Below are 16,013 nucleotides of genomic sequence, written 5' to 3'. Positions count from 1 at the left end.
TATTGTCCATTACTAAATAAAAAAATTAAATTCTTGGTGTACTTGAGTTTGCTGAATCTAACCTGGTATTTAGATTTTGGATATTGGACCATAAAAGGTAAAAGTCCAATTTCAAATTTTTCAGTTTTTGGACCACATTCATTCTGTGTCAGAAACCTATGCTGTGTCAAATATTTAATCACAATCCAAATTCAGAGCTTGAATGTAGTGTTCCTACTTACAACAAATGTTCAGAGTTCGACTTCTGCAGTTGTATCAAGGTGCGCCCTGTGGATCATTTTATATTGTATACAGTCAGTTTTTTTACCTATAATGTTTTACTTTTACAAATTGTGACTTGGATGGAGAGTTGTCTCATTGGCACTCATACCACATCTTCTTATATCTAGTTTTTTTGTAATTGAATATACTGTAGAATGAGTATATGTTATAATTTTCATTGCAGATTCTTCTGGTGGACCTCCTTTTCCAATTGAAACTTTTGATAGGATTTTATTAGATGGACCATGTAGTGCATTAGGACAGAGACCATCCAAAAGAAATAAAATGTCATTAAATAGCTTAAAATCTTATTCTACTTATCAGAGAAAATTACTTAAAGCTGTAAGTAAATATCTATATTCATGTAAAACAAATACATTTAAGGAAAGGAAAAGAATCTAAGTGGTTCTAAGTATGAATCAGAATACTTATGTTGGATGATTGTCATAGTTTTAAGAAATTATTTGCAGACCTGATATGATTCGATTGAATGTTTTAATGACAAAAAAAGATATTCAATATTTACTTATACATTGATTACTTGAAATATAGAAATTAGTGTGTGCATTTACTATTGCTATGTATGGGGAAAGGACTAAATGCAAGATTAATTATTGCCATTATAGGAAAATTTGCATACAGTTATATGTATTGAATATTGTAATGCAAGTTCTTATTATTTTGACATTCACCCAGTCACATTATTCGCATTAATAAAACCTCACAATAATTTCTGAATTTACAGTATTAGATTCTATCTCCATTTCTATATTGATATTTTGAAAGAAAGCTTTGCCTTTAAAAAAATTAGGGATTCATATAGCCCATCAGTTGTAGTCAATAGTTTCCTCTTTTAAAGGTAACAGATATGTAAATGACTGATCTCACTTTATGTTTGCAAGCAACTAAAGCATGCAAAAATTATATTAGCAAATTTGATATCCCCCAGATAGAAGAACTAATATATTGAATGCAGGTAAATATCACAGAAAATGAGATTCGTTTTTGCTATAAAAATTGATAAGGTTAATGTGTAATATTTAAAAGTATAAAAAAAATTAAGATGCATAATGCACTCATGACAACAAATTTTTTTTTTTGGGGTTTCTTTTTTACACTTTGCAGAAGATTCAACTTCTCATACAAAAGAAAGAAAAGAAATCAGTGATGCTGTAAAAAAAAATTTTATCAATTGAATGGAGTCTATTCTATACATTTATACATCAGTTTTCCTGACTTTTTATTTGCTTGAACTCAGAAATAATAAATGTTATGAGAGCTTATAATTTTTTTAATATTTAGATTCAGTTATTCATGCTTGAGTTACATGTAATATATGTACATATATATCATAAAAATATATGATATCAACCATTTATATATCTGTTATATTAATAGGATTACCAAAATGTCAGAAAAAAAATATTCAGTGATTAATAGGTATTATTCACCTTTTGATAAGAACTCATATATGTGCTGTAAAATAAAAGTACATGGGAGGCTTATGAAGGATATAGACACAAAAAGGACACAGTGTAGTTATAAAAGCAAGATTCTTGTGAAAACTAATTAGCAATTTGTATTTTCCTTTTTCCATAATTGCAGAAAAAAATTTCCTTTTTTCCAACAACTATTTTCTTTTTTTACCATTTGAAAGATATTTTTATCGAATAAACAGGAATATTTTTTTTGATCAATGGAATTAAAAACATTTAACACAGAACAGACATTGTTTTGCAATCTGCATAAGAGAATTATGCAACTGACAGATGTGGAATTAAATGGTGTCTAATGTATTGACAATTGGAGATTAAGATGTATATCCTTCTTTTTTTGATTTAAAACATTTATCAATTTAAGGCAGTTCAGCTATTAAAGCCTGGTGGAACATTAGTCTACAGTACATGTACAATTAACCAAGAAGAAAATGAAAAACAAGTTGTTTGGGCATTGAAGACATTTTCTGAATTATCTCTAGAACCACAGGTATGTTGTCACAGATCAAAGAAATAACAGACCTGGCATTAAATGTTTGACTTCATTCTCTGATTTATCAAATGGAATCATTGGTGATGTTATATAAAGTTAGCAATTTCTATTAGAATATTTTATTTTGATACAGATTTTGAGTGGTTCTGCAAATTGAATGGAACACTTTACAGCTATAAAAGATTTGTTTTTAGGGTTTCCCATAGGTGAAATTTCTATACTTCTTGAATGTAAAAACGGCAAACATGTTATTTGTGTCTAAAATAAATTTTTCTGAAGATTTGCATCAGTAATCATCTTATTGCGATTCATAACTTTTTGGGGGAAGAGGTTTACATAGTAGAACAAGTTTTTTTTACACACAAGTATCTGAAACTTTTTCTACAATACAATGAGACTACTACACTGAACTGTCAGATGTAATGATCATTTATCTAAATGATTTGTTTGTGTTCATATAGCAAAAACTTACGACTTTGCCAGTTCTTTCTGCATTAAGTGTCTTGTTATAAGATCTTCAACTAGAAATCACTATTTACTAGAAATAAACCTTTCACTGAATATTTGTTATATAAATCAATTGTAAATATCCTATATCTATTTTATTATTTAATTTTCCTCTACAAAGTTGAGGTAGAACTAACGGAGTACTACATCCATTTGTGCATCCAGGTCCTTAGTCATATTTTGAGAATAGCTTGGTCTTCAATCATAGTATGTAGGTGTCTGTATTTTAGTCACAATCTGCTGTAAGAAGAGGGTAATATCTCTGCCACTACCAGTACAATAAATTAAGATATTTTGGCAGTAGTATTATTTTGTTTTATTTGGTGCCTGTGATCAAAGTTTATAAATTCTGACAGTTTTACTCAGTATTATGCATAGCACATAGCACATAGCTTACCCTGTCCATGCACCGGGGGTCTCTCCTTTTGGAATTCCCTCCGCTTCTTTTTATACGACCGCAAAAAATTTTTTGTGGTCGTATATTGGTATGACATTGGCATCGTCGTTGTCGTCGTCGTCCGGTGTTGTCTGAAGACACATTGGTTTTCGCACTCTAACTTTAGTTTAAGTGAATGGATCTCTATGAAATTTTACCACAAGGTTCAATACCACAAAAGGAAGGTTGGGATTGATTTTGGGGGTTATGGTACCAACAGTAAAGGAATTAGGGGCCAAAAATAAGCATTTTTGTAACTTCCAGACATAACTTGTGTGTTAGTGTACGGATCTCTCTGACATTGTACCACAAGGTTCCATATCACAAAAGGAATGCTGGGATTGATTTTGGGGGTAATTGCCTCAAAATTTTAGGAATTAGGGGCCAAAAAAGGGGCAAAAAACAAGCATTTTTCTAGTTTCATGACAATAACTTGTGTGTAAGTGTATGGATCTTTCTGAAATTGTACTACAAGGTTCCATATCACAAAGGGAAAGCTGGAATTGAGTTTGGGGGTAATTGCCGAAACGTTTAGGAATTGGTGGCCAAAAAGGGGCCAAAAATAAGCATTTTTCTAATTTCCAGACAATAACTTGTGTTCAAGTGTATGGATCTCTCTGAAATTGTACTGCAAGGTACCATACCACAAAGGGAAGGCTGGGATTGATGATGGGGGTAATTGCCTCAATATTTTAGGAATTAGGAGCCAAAAAGGGGCAAAAAACAAGCATTTTTCTAGTTTCAGGACAATAACTTGTGTGTAAGTGTATGGATCTTTCTGAAATTGTACTACAAGGTTCCATATCACAAAGGGAAAGCTGGGTTTGAGTTTGGGGGTAATTGCCCGAAACGTTTAGGAATTTGGGGCCAAAAAGGGGCCAAAAAACACATTTTTCTAGTTTCCAGACAATAACTTGTGTTCAAGTGTATGGATCTCTCTGAAATTGTACTGCAAGGTACCATACCACAAAGGGAAGGCTGGTGTTGAATTTGGGGGTTCAAAAAATTTGGGGGGGGGATTTTTTTTCTTTTTTTCCTATTTTTTTTCTTTTAAAATTTTCCATTTTAAGTTGGTTATTTCTGATTGATATTTAAAAGCAAATAATAATGATATGGTAGGAGATACACACCAAATAGGATGTGTAAATTATTATATAATAAGTATTGTGCAATAGCAAGAAATTTTCAATTGCACAGTATTCCACAATAGCAAGAAATCTTCAATTGCACAGTATTGCGCAATAGCAAGGAATCTTCAATTGCACAGTATTGCGCAATAGCAAGAAATATCCAATAGCACAATATTGCGCAATAGCAAGAAATTGTCAATTGTACAGTATTGCGCAATAGCAAGAAATATTCAATTGCACAGTATTGTGCAAAAGAAGATACTTCGTATAAATTGCTTATTTCTTGACCAATTTCAATGGGGTTTTATTCTTGAATTCTTGGGGTTCTTTAATATGCTGAATCTAACCGTGTATTTAGTTTTTGGATTTTGGGCCCCATTTTTAAATTGGTCAACATTGAGGTCCAAAGGGTCCAAAATTAAACTTTGTTTGATTTCATCAAAAATTGAATTATTGGGGTTCTTTGATATGCCAAATCTAACCGTGTATTTAGATTCTTAATTTTTGGTTCCGTTTTCAAATTGGTCTACATTAAGGTCCAAAGGGTCCAAAATTAAACTTAGTTTGATTTTAACAAAAATTGAATTCTTAGGGTTCTTTGATATGCTGAATCTAAACATGTATTTAGATTTTTGATTATGGGCCCAGTTTTCAAGTTGGTCCAAATCGGGGTCCAAAATTAAACTTTGTTTGATTTCAACAAAAATTGAATATATGGGGTTCTTTGATATGCTGAATCTAACCATGTATTTAGATTTTTGATTTTTGGGCCCCGTTATCAACTTTGTCCACATTGAGGTCAAAAGGGTCCAAAATTAAACTTTGTTTGATTTCATCAAAAATTGAATTCTTGGGGTTCTTTGATATGCTGAATCTAACCATGTATTTAGATTTAGGATATTGGACCATAATAGGTGAATGTCCAATTTAAAATTTTTAAGTTCTTACACCACATTCATTCTGTGTCAGAAACCTATGCTGTGTCAAATATTTAATCACAATCCAAATGCAAAGCTGTATCAAGCTTGAATGTTGTGTCCATACTTGCCCCAACTGTTCAGGGTTCGACCTCTGCGGTCGTATCAAGCTGCGCCCTGCGGAGCATTTTATTGTAAACTGGATTTATCTCTTCCTAATCAATTTACGAGATTTGAATATTGGTTAACTACTGTTTAATAAATTTACTGATAGTTGAAATAATTACGTTTTTAAGTTTGAGAGTCTCCGAGAATTTAACAAAATTGGAATTGCAAAAGATACAATTTGAAACTCATCCTTTTCAAACTTAATTGTGCCATTTCAACATTTAGGCCATAACATTTCTCAAAATACATGATAGCTAGGTGCTTTTGCATATCTATATTATACTGAGAAACTTTAAAACAAATTGTGGGTCAGGGAGTCTTTCAGGAAATTTACCCAAATTGGTTTCACATTCTTTGAAATTCAGTTGTTTTATGTCAAATTGTAAGTCATAATGTTTCCAAAATATACAGTTGCTACAAGATTTTTTTCAAATTATATTTCTGACAGAATTTCAAGAAATTTAACTAAATTTGAATCACATCCTTTTAAGTTCAATTAATCTATTTCTAAATTGAGGTTATAGTGTTGCCAAATATTTATGGTTGCTAGAAACTTTCTCAAATTATTATTGTTCTGAGAGACTTCATTAGTTATTTATTTAACATTTCATTTACAGGTACCACATTTAGGACAGATAGGACAAGTATGTGAAGGTCTGACAGATGACCAAAGACAAAAGCTTCAGTTTTATGATCCTGGTACAATTTCCTCACAGCTGTCTGTTGATGATGATACTATAGGATTTTTCATTGCAAAATTTAAGAAAAATAAATAAATGAATTACAAATTGCATGACATATGTTTTACCTTTTCTTTCAATAAGTTTAGTTACCTTTTATTACATCATTCAGACTTTTGAAGTAATGCAAGGTTGTAAGGGAAGACTTATCACAGGTTGTGTTTATGCATTTTTATACACCTGTTTACAGGAGGTATAATGGTATACCGTTATCTGTCCGTCTGTCCGTCCGTCCGTCTGTCTGTTTGTCTGTCCGTCCATTGATCTGTCTGTCCATCGGTCTGTCCGTCCTTTGTCAACACATCAGACAACATCTCAAAAACGCTTTTTATAAATTTCGGAGTTTACGTTTCTGAGTTTTGGGATTTTATTCATAACAAATGGGGGATTTTCCAGTATCCTGACTATAACTCAAAAATTCTTTGAACAATTTTCATGAAACTTTAGTGAATTGTTTATATATATTGACATAAGAGCCTTTTCTATTTTAAAAAAAATTCTGACATTACGTTTTGGAGTATTGGGACTTTATTCATAAAAAAGGGGGAATTTTCCATTTTTTTGACAATAACTCAAAAACCCTTTAGCGGTTTTCATGAAACTTTGGAGACTTGTTTATATCTATTGAAATAAGCTCCCTATAGTTTTTTTTTATAAATTTCTCGTATGACATTGATAAGTTCTGGAACTATCCGTTTTTCACACTTTGGACGGTTAGAGAATTTTATTCGTTCCAAAATCGAGGCCACCAAATTAATTAAACTTGAAATTGTTCATGTTTTGTGTCAATAGGTACCACTGTGTGTGCATGTTTTTTTTTTTTTGGGGGGGGGGGGGGGTTTCTATTTTAGCAGTGCTCACAGTATTTCTAGTTGATCATATATATTCATTGAAAGCTAAAAAGACGAGCTAAAAGGACAATGGGCGTATCATGCGCTCATGGTGCAGCTCTTTATTCAACATTTTTCGTTTCAAAGTTGTTCTCTTAAAAAGCTAAATTATCAAAATTATAGGTTTCCAATGAATTGCATTCAATTTTTTCATTTTAGTTTTAAGACAATGTTTGGAACTGCTTTATTGATATGCTTTGAATAAAAGGAGATGTGTGATACATGAGTCAAAGACAGCAACCAAACAACACGAAAATTTTAAGATATCCACAGGTTAATGTATAGCCTCAACAATAGACGGGTGCCTATGCAATATGTCGAGCTTTAAATTTCCTGGGTAAATAAAAATTGTGAATGAATTTAGCAAGGCTTACTATAATAGATCTGCCATCAATACTAGATAACCTAAATGAATAAAGCATTAAGATATAAATGAGAACATGTACTGATGAAGTTCCTGTCTTTGGAAATGCACATGAAATGGTTTCGCTGAAATCCCAACCCTCACCCATTTAAATCAATTCAAATTTTGCACATTTTGCAATTTTGCCCCTCAAAAAATGTGTAAGATAGCAGGATTTGATGTTTCTGCACAATTATTGAAGCCTGCTTAAAATTTAACCATTCGAATTTTACATAATGTAAACAGAGGTCAAGTTTTAGATAGCTGAAAATAGAACATAGGGGTCAAATGCAGTTTTGAGCTTATATCTAAAAAACTAAAGCATTTAGAGCAAATCTGACAAGGTAAAAATGTTCAATAGGTCAAGATCTATCAGACGAACTGAACAACCCATTGTTGGGTTGCTGCCACTAAATTGGTAACTTAAAGGAAATTTTGCAGTTTTTGGTTATTATCTTGAATATTATTGAAGATAAAGATAAACTGTAAACAGCAAAAATGTTCAGCAAAGTAAGATTTTCAAAAAAAGTTAATATGACCAAAATTGTCAATTGATCCCTTAAGGAGTTATTGCCCTTTAAAGACAATTATACACAATTTGTTCATCATGTTTGTTAACATTTAAAAATCTTCTCTACAACTACTGGGCCTAATACTTCTAAACTTTAACTGAATGTTCCTTAGGGTAACTGGTTAATAAATTGTATCCGAAGTTTTGATCCATTAACAAACATGGCTGCCATTGCTAAAAATAGAACATAGGGGTCAAATACAGTTTTTGGCTTTTATCTCAAAAACTATAGCAGTTAGAGCAAAAATTACTGAGTTAAAGTGATGAATAAGTCAAGATCTATCTGCTATGAAATTTTCAGACCAATTGGACCACCCATTGTAGGGTTACTGTCCGAAATAGTTTATTTTTATGAAATTTTACAGTATTTGGTTATTATCTTTAATATTATAATAGACAGAGAGAAAGTGTAAACGGCAAAAATGTTCAGCTAAGTAGGATCTACAAATAAGTCAAATGATCAAAATAGTCAATTGACTCCTTGAGGAGTAATTGCCCTTGAAATGTTTATTTTTTACATTTTTTCGTGCAAGTCTATTTCTTTTTCAAAAATCTTCTTCTCTGAATCTGCTTGGCCAAATACTTCCAACCTTTAACTGAATGTTCCTTAGGGTATCTAGTTTATAAATTGTATCCGAAGTTTTGATCAATCAACAAACATGGCCGTTATGGCTAAAAATAGAACATAGGGGACAAAAGCAGTTGTTGGCTTATATCTCAAAAACTACAGCAGTTAGAGCAAAGGTGAATGGAGGTAAAGTGATAAATGGGTCATGATCTATCTGTTATTAAATTTTCAGAGAAGTTCGACAACCCATTGTTGGGTTACTGTTGGTAATAGTTTATTTTTATTAAATTTTACTGTTTTTGGTTATTATAATAATTATTATATAAATATTATAATAGATAGAAAGTATAAATGGCAATAAATATTCAGCTAAGTAAGATCTACAAATAAGTCAACATGATCAAAATAGTCAATTGACCCCTTGAGGAGTTATTGCTCTTAAAACGAATTTTTTTTAACATTTTTTGTGAAAGTCTAATTACTTTTTCAAAAATCTTCTTCTCTGAAACCAATTGGCCAAATACTTAAAAACTGTAATTGAATGTTACTAAGGGTATCTAGTTTATAGATTGTATTCGGGGATTTGATCCATTCAAAAACATGGCGGCAGTTTCTAAAAATAGAACAGGGGTCAAATGAAGTTTTTGGCTTTCATCTCCAAAAACTAAAGCAGTAAGAGCAAAACTGACATAGGTGAAAGTGTTAAACAGGTTTAGATCTACCTGTCAAATAATCTTTAAACCAATAGGACAACTTATTGTTGGGTTACTGTCCAGAAAAAGTTAATTTATAGGAAGTTTTACAGTTTTGGGTTATGTATTATCAATAATATTATTATAAAAAGATAGAAAGTGTAGATGACAAAATTCTTCAGCAAATTAAGATCTACAAATAAGTCAAATGCCTGAAACGGAAATTACAGGTGAGCGATATCAGGCTCTCATGAGCCTCTTGTTTTCAGTCTGTTCCTCTGAGGTTAGGGTTAGGGTTAATCTGTCCCTTTGTGTATCCATTTCCTATCAGATGACCATGAAGTGGTCAATATACAGTAAAGATGATAATTATGAAGTGAACTTTTTAAAATATGTTAGGGTTTTGAGCAAAATTTCCCAGTTGACTTCACATATAAGTGTTATGTGCGTGGCAGTGTGTCCTTGAATAAGCAAATATGATTTCCAACCAAAACGTGTGTTTTCTTCAACAAAATCTTTTCAAAAACAAGGTAGATGGAGTTTAAATTCTACAAATTTTAGGTTTGATGTAGATGTGAAGTGTAATCAGCCTTTTGATCTCACATGTACAACTTTTGAAATTGTTGCAAATTCCGTACAAATGCATCTAAATCTTTTGTCCAGAAGAACTCAATGAAAATCAAACTGTATTAATTGGATGCAAAATAAAAAAGAGCAATTACACATAGGGACTTATTTAGCATTGTAAAAAATTTTGTTTGCTAGCCACTTGCCTCATTTACAAGACTCGTCAGTGGCGTTCAAACAGACGGAAGGCCAAATCATTTACAAAGCTGAAGTGTAGAAAACCAAAAAATCCAAAAAGCTTAGGTGATCTTATGCCTTTAGTAGAAAAGCCTTAGTGTTTATTATGATTGTAATGTTTTGTATCAACTATATTTTATGTCGTGCTGACTCCTGGGCTGGTGATACCTTCGTGGACAAAATATCAACCAGTAGTTGTAGCGTTTCAGTGGTTGTAAAAACTCATTAAAAGATACCATGCCTTTAACTTATTATGCCAGACGCGTGCCTCGTCAACATTAGACTCATCAGAATGAAGCAGAAGACCACAAATTCCGAAAACAAAATATGATATATCTAGCTTAGGCCATCAATGTGCGTTTTGAAAAATTTTAGTGTTTCGAATTCATTTAAAGGTTATGAATATTGATATGGTCAGACATTTTGTAAAAGTTGTCATTAAGCACTACATGTTTTAGATAAAAAAAGATATCAGGTTCTTCAAATGTTTTAAAAACAAATGCATAAAACGTTTGTGAGCATCAAAATCCAACAGTCAAATTTGCTTTAGAGTGTTCGTATTTTATTTTCTTCATCTTGTAATAACTCCGTTACCATGTTTGTTTTGCTTCAGTTTTTAATATCAAAAGACACCTATATCATATATAAACCACAGGCGGATAGGAGCCTACATTTTTCACTTAAACGTATTTTGTCTAATTATCAAAATTATAATTTTCACCAGAACCAGTATAATACCATATGGTAAGTTCCATCTCAAGATCTAACCATTTCCTTAGAGCGTCATTATGAGTGTTATGTGGAGGAAATGCGCGTCCGGCATACAAATTTATAAGCCTGATATTTTTCATGAGTTTAATAAAACACTTGGTCAATGCCAATGCTTGTGGATGTTTCGTCCCCGAGGGAATCAACAGTCAAGTAGTCTGCTGTTCTTACTTGACACATCATTGTTGCGGTCATTTTGTCGTCTCGCCTCGATGAAGTGAAAGCGAGATTTAGGCATGCTATTTCTTGCGGCGGAAGACTAGTCACAATGTGCAACGTTATGATTAGGTCAGTTTAAAGGGAACCACTGGTGGACGGTTAATGCTATTTGGTGTGCTTTGTATTAGCATTGGCACATCTCATTTCCATTGAGATAATGTGGTCCGCCCACTCCGTCATGGTCTATTTGGTTTTGTAACTTGCTTTGTGAATATGTAAAATTTTGTGATAAAGTCCGTTTAATATGAACCATTTATGGTAATTCAAGGATATTTGGAATGCAGTTGTATTTATCATTAGCACATCTTATTTCCATGGAGATGATAGGTCCTGCCCTCTAAATCATTGTCTATTTACTTTTAATCTTCCTTAGTTAACATGTTAAAGTTTGTGATTAGGTCAGTTTAAGGAGAACCACTAGTTTGAGGTCAATGATATTTGGTATGCAGTTGTATTAGCATTGGCACATCTTATTTCCATACAGCGTATATGGGACTACCCCTCATCATGGTTCATTAGCTATGAAACTTTTGCATAGTTTACATGTAAAAGTTTGTGTCAATATCAACACCTTGTTTTTCTACGCTTTACACTACTATACCCCATACTCAATTGAAAGATTGACTGCATCGTTTTTTGTACACAAATGGAATCGAAGATACAATTTGCCTGTATTAGGTCATGAAAAATCTTAATTTGTGATGAACCGCACCGATGCCCAAAACTAATAAAGAGATATAATCTGAATGCGGGACTTTTTGATCGAAAACATATTTGTTGAGTTTGATGGATTGACATTTCAGCAGAAAGTCGGCATTCCAATGAGTGCTAATAGTGCACCACTATTTGACTTGGTTTTTATACTCATGAAGCAAAATTCACACAGAACCTTCTAAAAGACAAAAAGAAAAAGCATCTTGCAAGGTTCTTTTATTTCACTTCCACATATTAGTATATTGATGATGCGATGATGCTCTGTCACTCAATAACCAACATTTTAATGAATGCTGACATCTCATATATCCCAGCGAACTTGAGATTAAAGATACAACCAAAATCAGAAAATATCTTTATATCTTGATCTTTTCCTCGATATTGACACAGATGGACGAATTCAAACTGGAATCTATGACAAACTTCATGATTTCAAATTTGCAATTGTTAACCTCCACTTAATCAGCAGTAACATACCCTCTGCTCCTGAAATATCTCTGAAATATGATCTTAGGTTGAGAAAAAACAAGTGTACAATGTCGTTTAAATAGTGGTTCTGTTTCAGTTTGTAAGATTTCAGGTAATGGTCATTGTAGATAAGAAAAGTCTATTTAAAAGGATCAGCAAACGGGAAATGTCCATCAAAAGCTGTGTTAATTTATACAGAAGTAAAACAGAGATGAATATGAAAATTCCTTTAATTTAAACACTCAATTATGTTCCAAAAGCTTTAAGCATTCTGGTCTTATGCGGTAAAATACTGGCTCTTCTCGTCAAGAATGGTAGACAAAGTTGATTTCAAAAGTAAGATGACAGTTAATGAATTCCAAGGCGTTTGACCGGTGAAGTCTCATCCTCAGATATGTGTTTATGATGCTTAGCATGACGTTGCTAAATTCATTTGGACATAATCGACTGAATATGCCATTTTTGATCCATTCTGCGATTTTTGAACATCATTAAACTACTGTTTCCTCTAATCTACAGTCATTGATATATCTAAAGCTTCTTATAGCCCACTTGAAATGAAAGCATTGTCGAATATCTTATCCGATTATACAAACAATTAATCAGATATAATATAAAATAAAATGTGGAAATACAAATTAAAGGACCATACAGATATTTCATAAGTCAGTGAAATGTTTACAAAAATTATGGAAAAAAAACTTTATAAATTGCATGCTTCCGAAGTGCTCAAAGCCGAATATTTGAAAGCCAAGGATGTATAAGAACCGAAACAGTTGAAGAGCAAATCCATTTAAGGTCAACTTGCCCGAGGAAGTTTAAACCTTAGTTTCTTTATAATTTATAAGTTTGTAAAGGGACAAATTAAGAAAGGTTTGTTATAAAAGAGGCACGAAAGATACCAGAGGGACAGTCAAAATCATAGATCGAAAACACACTGACAACGCCATGGCCAAAAATAAAAAGACAAACAGACAAATAATAGAACAGATGGCACAACATAGAAAACTAAAGACTAAGCAACACGAACCCCACCAAAAACTTGGGTTGATCTCAGGTGCTCCGGAAGGGTAAGCAGATCCTGCTCCACATGTGGCACCCGTCGTGTTGCTTATGTTATTACAAATCCGGTAAATAGTCTAATTCGGTAAGTAACATTCGTGAAAAGGGAAGGGTATTGTAGTTACGACATAAGGAACATATCCGATATCATCTGTGAAACGGTTATTCCATAACGGTCAACCAATTCGTACCGAAGTACTGACTACTGAGCTGATGATTCCCTCGGTGACTGATAGTACAATTTAGGAATAGAACATGATATCAATTTGAATGAATTTTTGCCTAACACGATACAACTGTTAACGTCCTCATTAGAGCAGGATCCCATATACTGAATGTACTTAAGTTAATGTTTACGTTTCTATTCATCCGATAAAATTGTTTGTTCTACCTAGACTTTGGTATAACTTGATTCCATTTGAATTACAGTATCTCATTTTAATATGTTTTCTATATATATTTTACATAATTCTTAAAGCTAAAATTTCATCTGATAGAATGATAATTGCTGCTGTCCACTTATTTATTGGACGAATTCCAGTCGAAACCGTATCGCATAAGCGTATATTTTGCTTTTTTGAAAATACTACCAAAAATTTTGGTTCCGTTGAGGGCGATATTTCCGTATTGGAGCTGGTCGTTACTCAAGGGTAACTGTGAAATGGTTTGTGATCGAAGGAATTGCTGTAGTTAGAAGATCAAGATCTATCCCTTTGCATATAACTGATTGATCAGGGCGAAGACAAGTTCCTAATCGGGGACAGTGCCATACCAGGAAAATATCTTATTGTCTGAAAAAAGTTGTGGTACGGAGCTCTTTGATTTGATTATGTCTTGGTTTGATGTAAACTCCTGTGGTGTGAATACATTAAACAGCAGGATAAAGCAAAATTTTATAAAACTAGTTGCGCTTTTACAATTTGTAAGCTGTGTTGCAAATATGAGGCGACATTTTATATTTTCTTTTTTTTTCATAGTAAGAAGGAGTGTGATTTTAGAGAATAGTTCATAGACATTTTTAAGGGTATAGTTGCATCTTCAGACTAAACTGTTATTATAATTGATTGAATACAATTAGAACGTGAGGTACATAATAGGTAAATGCTTTTTTTAAAACATCAGCCAACTACTGTCGCCTTTATTAATAAAGGGGTTTAATTTTCACTTACTGAGTTACCTTCAACTACTGAAATATTCCTAGCCAAATAGTCAGCACTTTGTATGACAAAAGATATGGTTATTTTCTATTTATAAATTTTTTTTAAATTATTCTCAACACTCCGGCTTTTCTATCCCATGCATTGGACATTTTTGGTTTGGAATGCACTTCACAATTGTGTTTTATTTGGCCTTCCAAATTTTTAGATTTTAACGTCACTGATCAGTCTCATCTAGCGCAACAAATTATAAGCCTGGTATCTTTGATGAATTTTTACACTAGATAGATGCCACTGCTTGTGGACATTTCGTCCCCGAGGGTATCACCAGCCAAGTATTCAGTACATTGTGTTGTTATGACATATCATTGACATTGTCATTTTGAGTTCATAACATTTTGAATGATTCAAAACACTAAGGGTTTTCTTCTTGCGTGCGTAGATGGTAAATATTAGACACACTTATCATGAATTTGTGGTTTCCAAAGCTGTTCAACTTCGTGTTTCTTTTGATCTTCTATCTTTTTTTATACGAGCGTCACTGATGAGTCTTATGTAGACGAAACGCATTTCTGGTGTAACAAATTATACGACTTCTATCGTTGATGATTCAATCACTTTTGTACAACCACTGATTCGAAGCCACTGCTGGTTGACGTGTCGTCCTAGAGGGTATAACTATCCCAGTATTCAGCACTTTATGTCGACAACATATCATTGATACGGTCTTTTTCTGTTTATAAAATTTTAATTATTTGAAACAAGAAGGGTTTCCCCCAGGAATATATATGGCATTAACCGTATGTAGCACAAATTTGTGGATTTTTCGGTTTGCAATCCTCTTTAATTTTGTGTTTTATTTGACCGTAATGCTCTATGTATTCGAGTGTCACTGATCAGTCTCATCATTTACAAACACTGGGTCGACGTCACTGTTGGTGGACCTTTCATCCCTGAGGATATCACCAGCTAAGAAGTCAGTATATTGTGTTGACATATATTATCGTTGATATGGTTGTTTTTGTTTATATTATTTTGAATTATTCGAAATAGTAAGTTTTTTTTTCTGTCCCAGGCTTAGATAGCCATAGCTATTTTTGAAACAAATTTTAAGAAATTTGGTTTGCAATGCTCTTCAACTTCGTATATGATTTAACCTTTCAACTTTTTTTTATTCAAGCTTCACTTATAAGTCTTATTTAGACGAAACGTGTGTCTGGCGTAACAAATCACAAGACTGGTATCTTTAACGAGTCTTACAACAACTGAGTCGATGCCACTGCTGGTGACTGTCCATCCTTGATGGTATCACAACCCAGTATTAAGCACATTGTGTTGAAAATAAAATATCATTGTTAATATGGTCATTTACTGCTTATAAAATGTTTAATTATTCCAAATCAGGTTCTTCTTTCACAGGCATAAATAGTCTTATAAAAAAGAAGATGTTGTATGATTGCCAATGAGACAACTCTCCACCATTGCCAGAGACCAAATGACGTGGAAGTTAGTTGTATTTGGAATATTTGATTTGTAATCTTCCACTTTG

General features: G+C 32.7%; 1 protein-coding gene across 1 annotated transcript in view; it reads left to right on the top strand.

Moving 5' to 3' along the window:
• Nucleotides 1-6,201, top strand: part of LOC127728526 (tRNA (cytosine(72)-C(5))-methyltransferase NSUN6-like) — a 31,919-nt gene extending 25,718 nt beyond the window's left edge. Inside the window, exons 9-11 of the mRNA XM_052235947.1 lie at nt 446-603; nt 2,122-2,247; nt 6,026-6,201. Coding sequence (XP_052091907.1) covers nt 446-603; nt 2,122-2,247; nt 6,026-6,184 — 443 coding nt within the window. The 3' untranslated portion in view covers nt 6,185-6,201. The remainder of the gene's footprint in view (nt 1-445; nt 604-2,121; nt 2,248-6,025) is intronic.
• The last annotated feature ends 9,812 nt before the right edge of the window (nt 6,202-16,013 follow it).

The sequence above is a fragment of the Mytilus californianus genome, unplaced genomic scaffold (assembly GCF_021869535.1).
Source record: "Mytilus californianus isolate M0D057914Y unplaced genomic scaffold, xbMytCali1.0.p SCAF_2, whole genome shotgun sequence".
Classification (NCBI taxonomy): domain Eukaryota; kingdom Metazoa; phylum Mollusca; class Bivalvia; order Mytilida; family Mytilidae; genus Mytilus; species Mytilus californianus.
The sequence above is the reverse complement of the archived record's forward strand: the minus strand, read 5'-3'. Positions and strand labels throughout refer to the sequence as shown.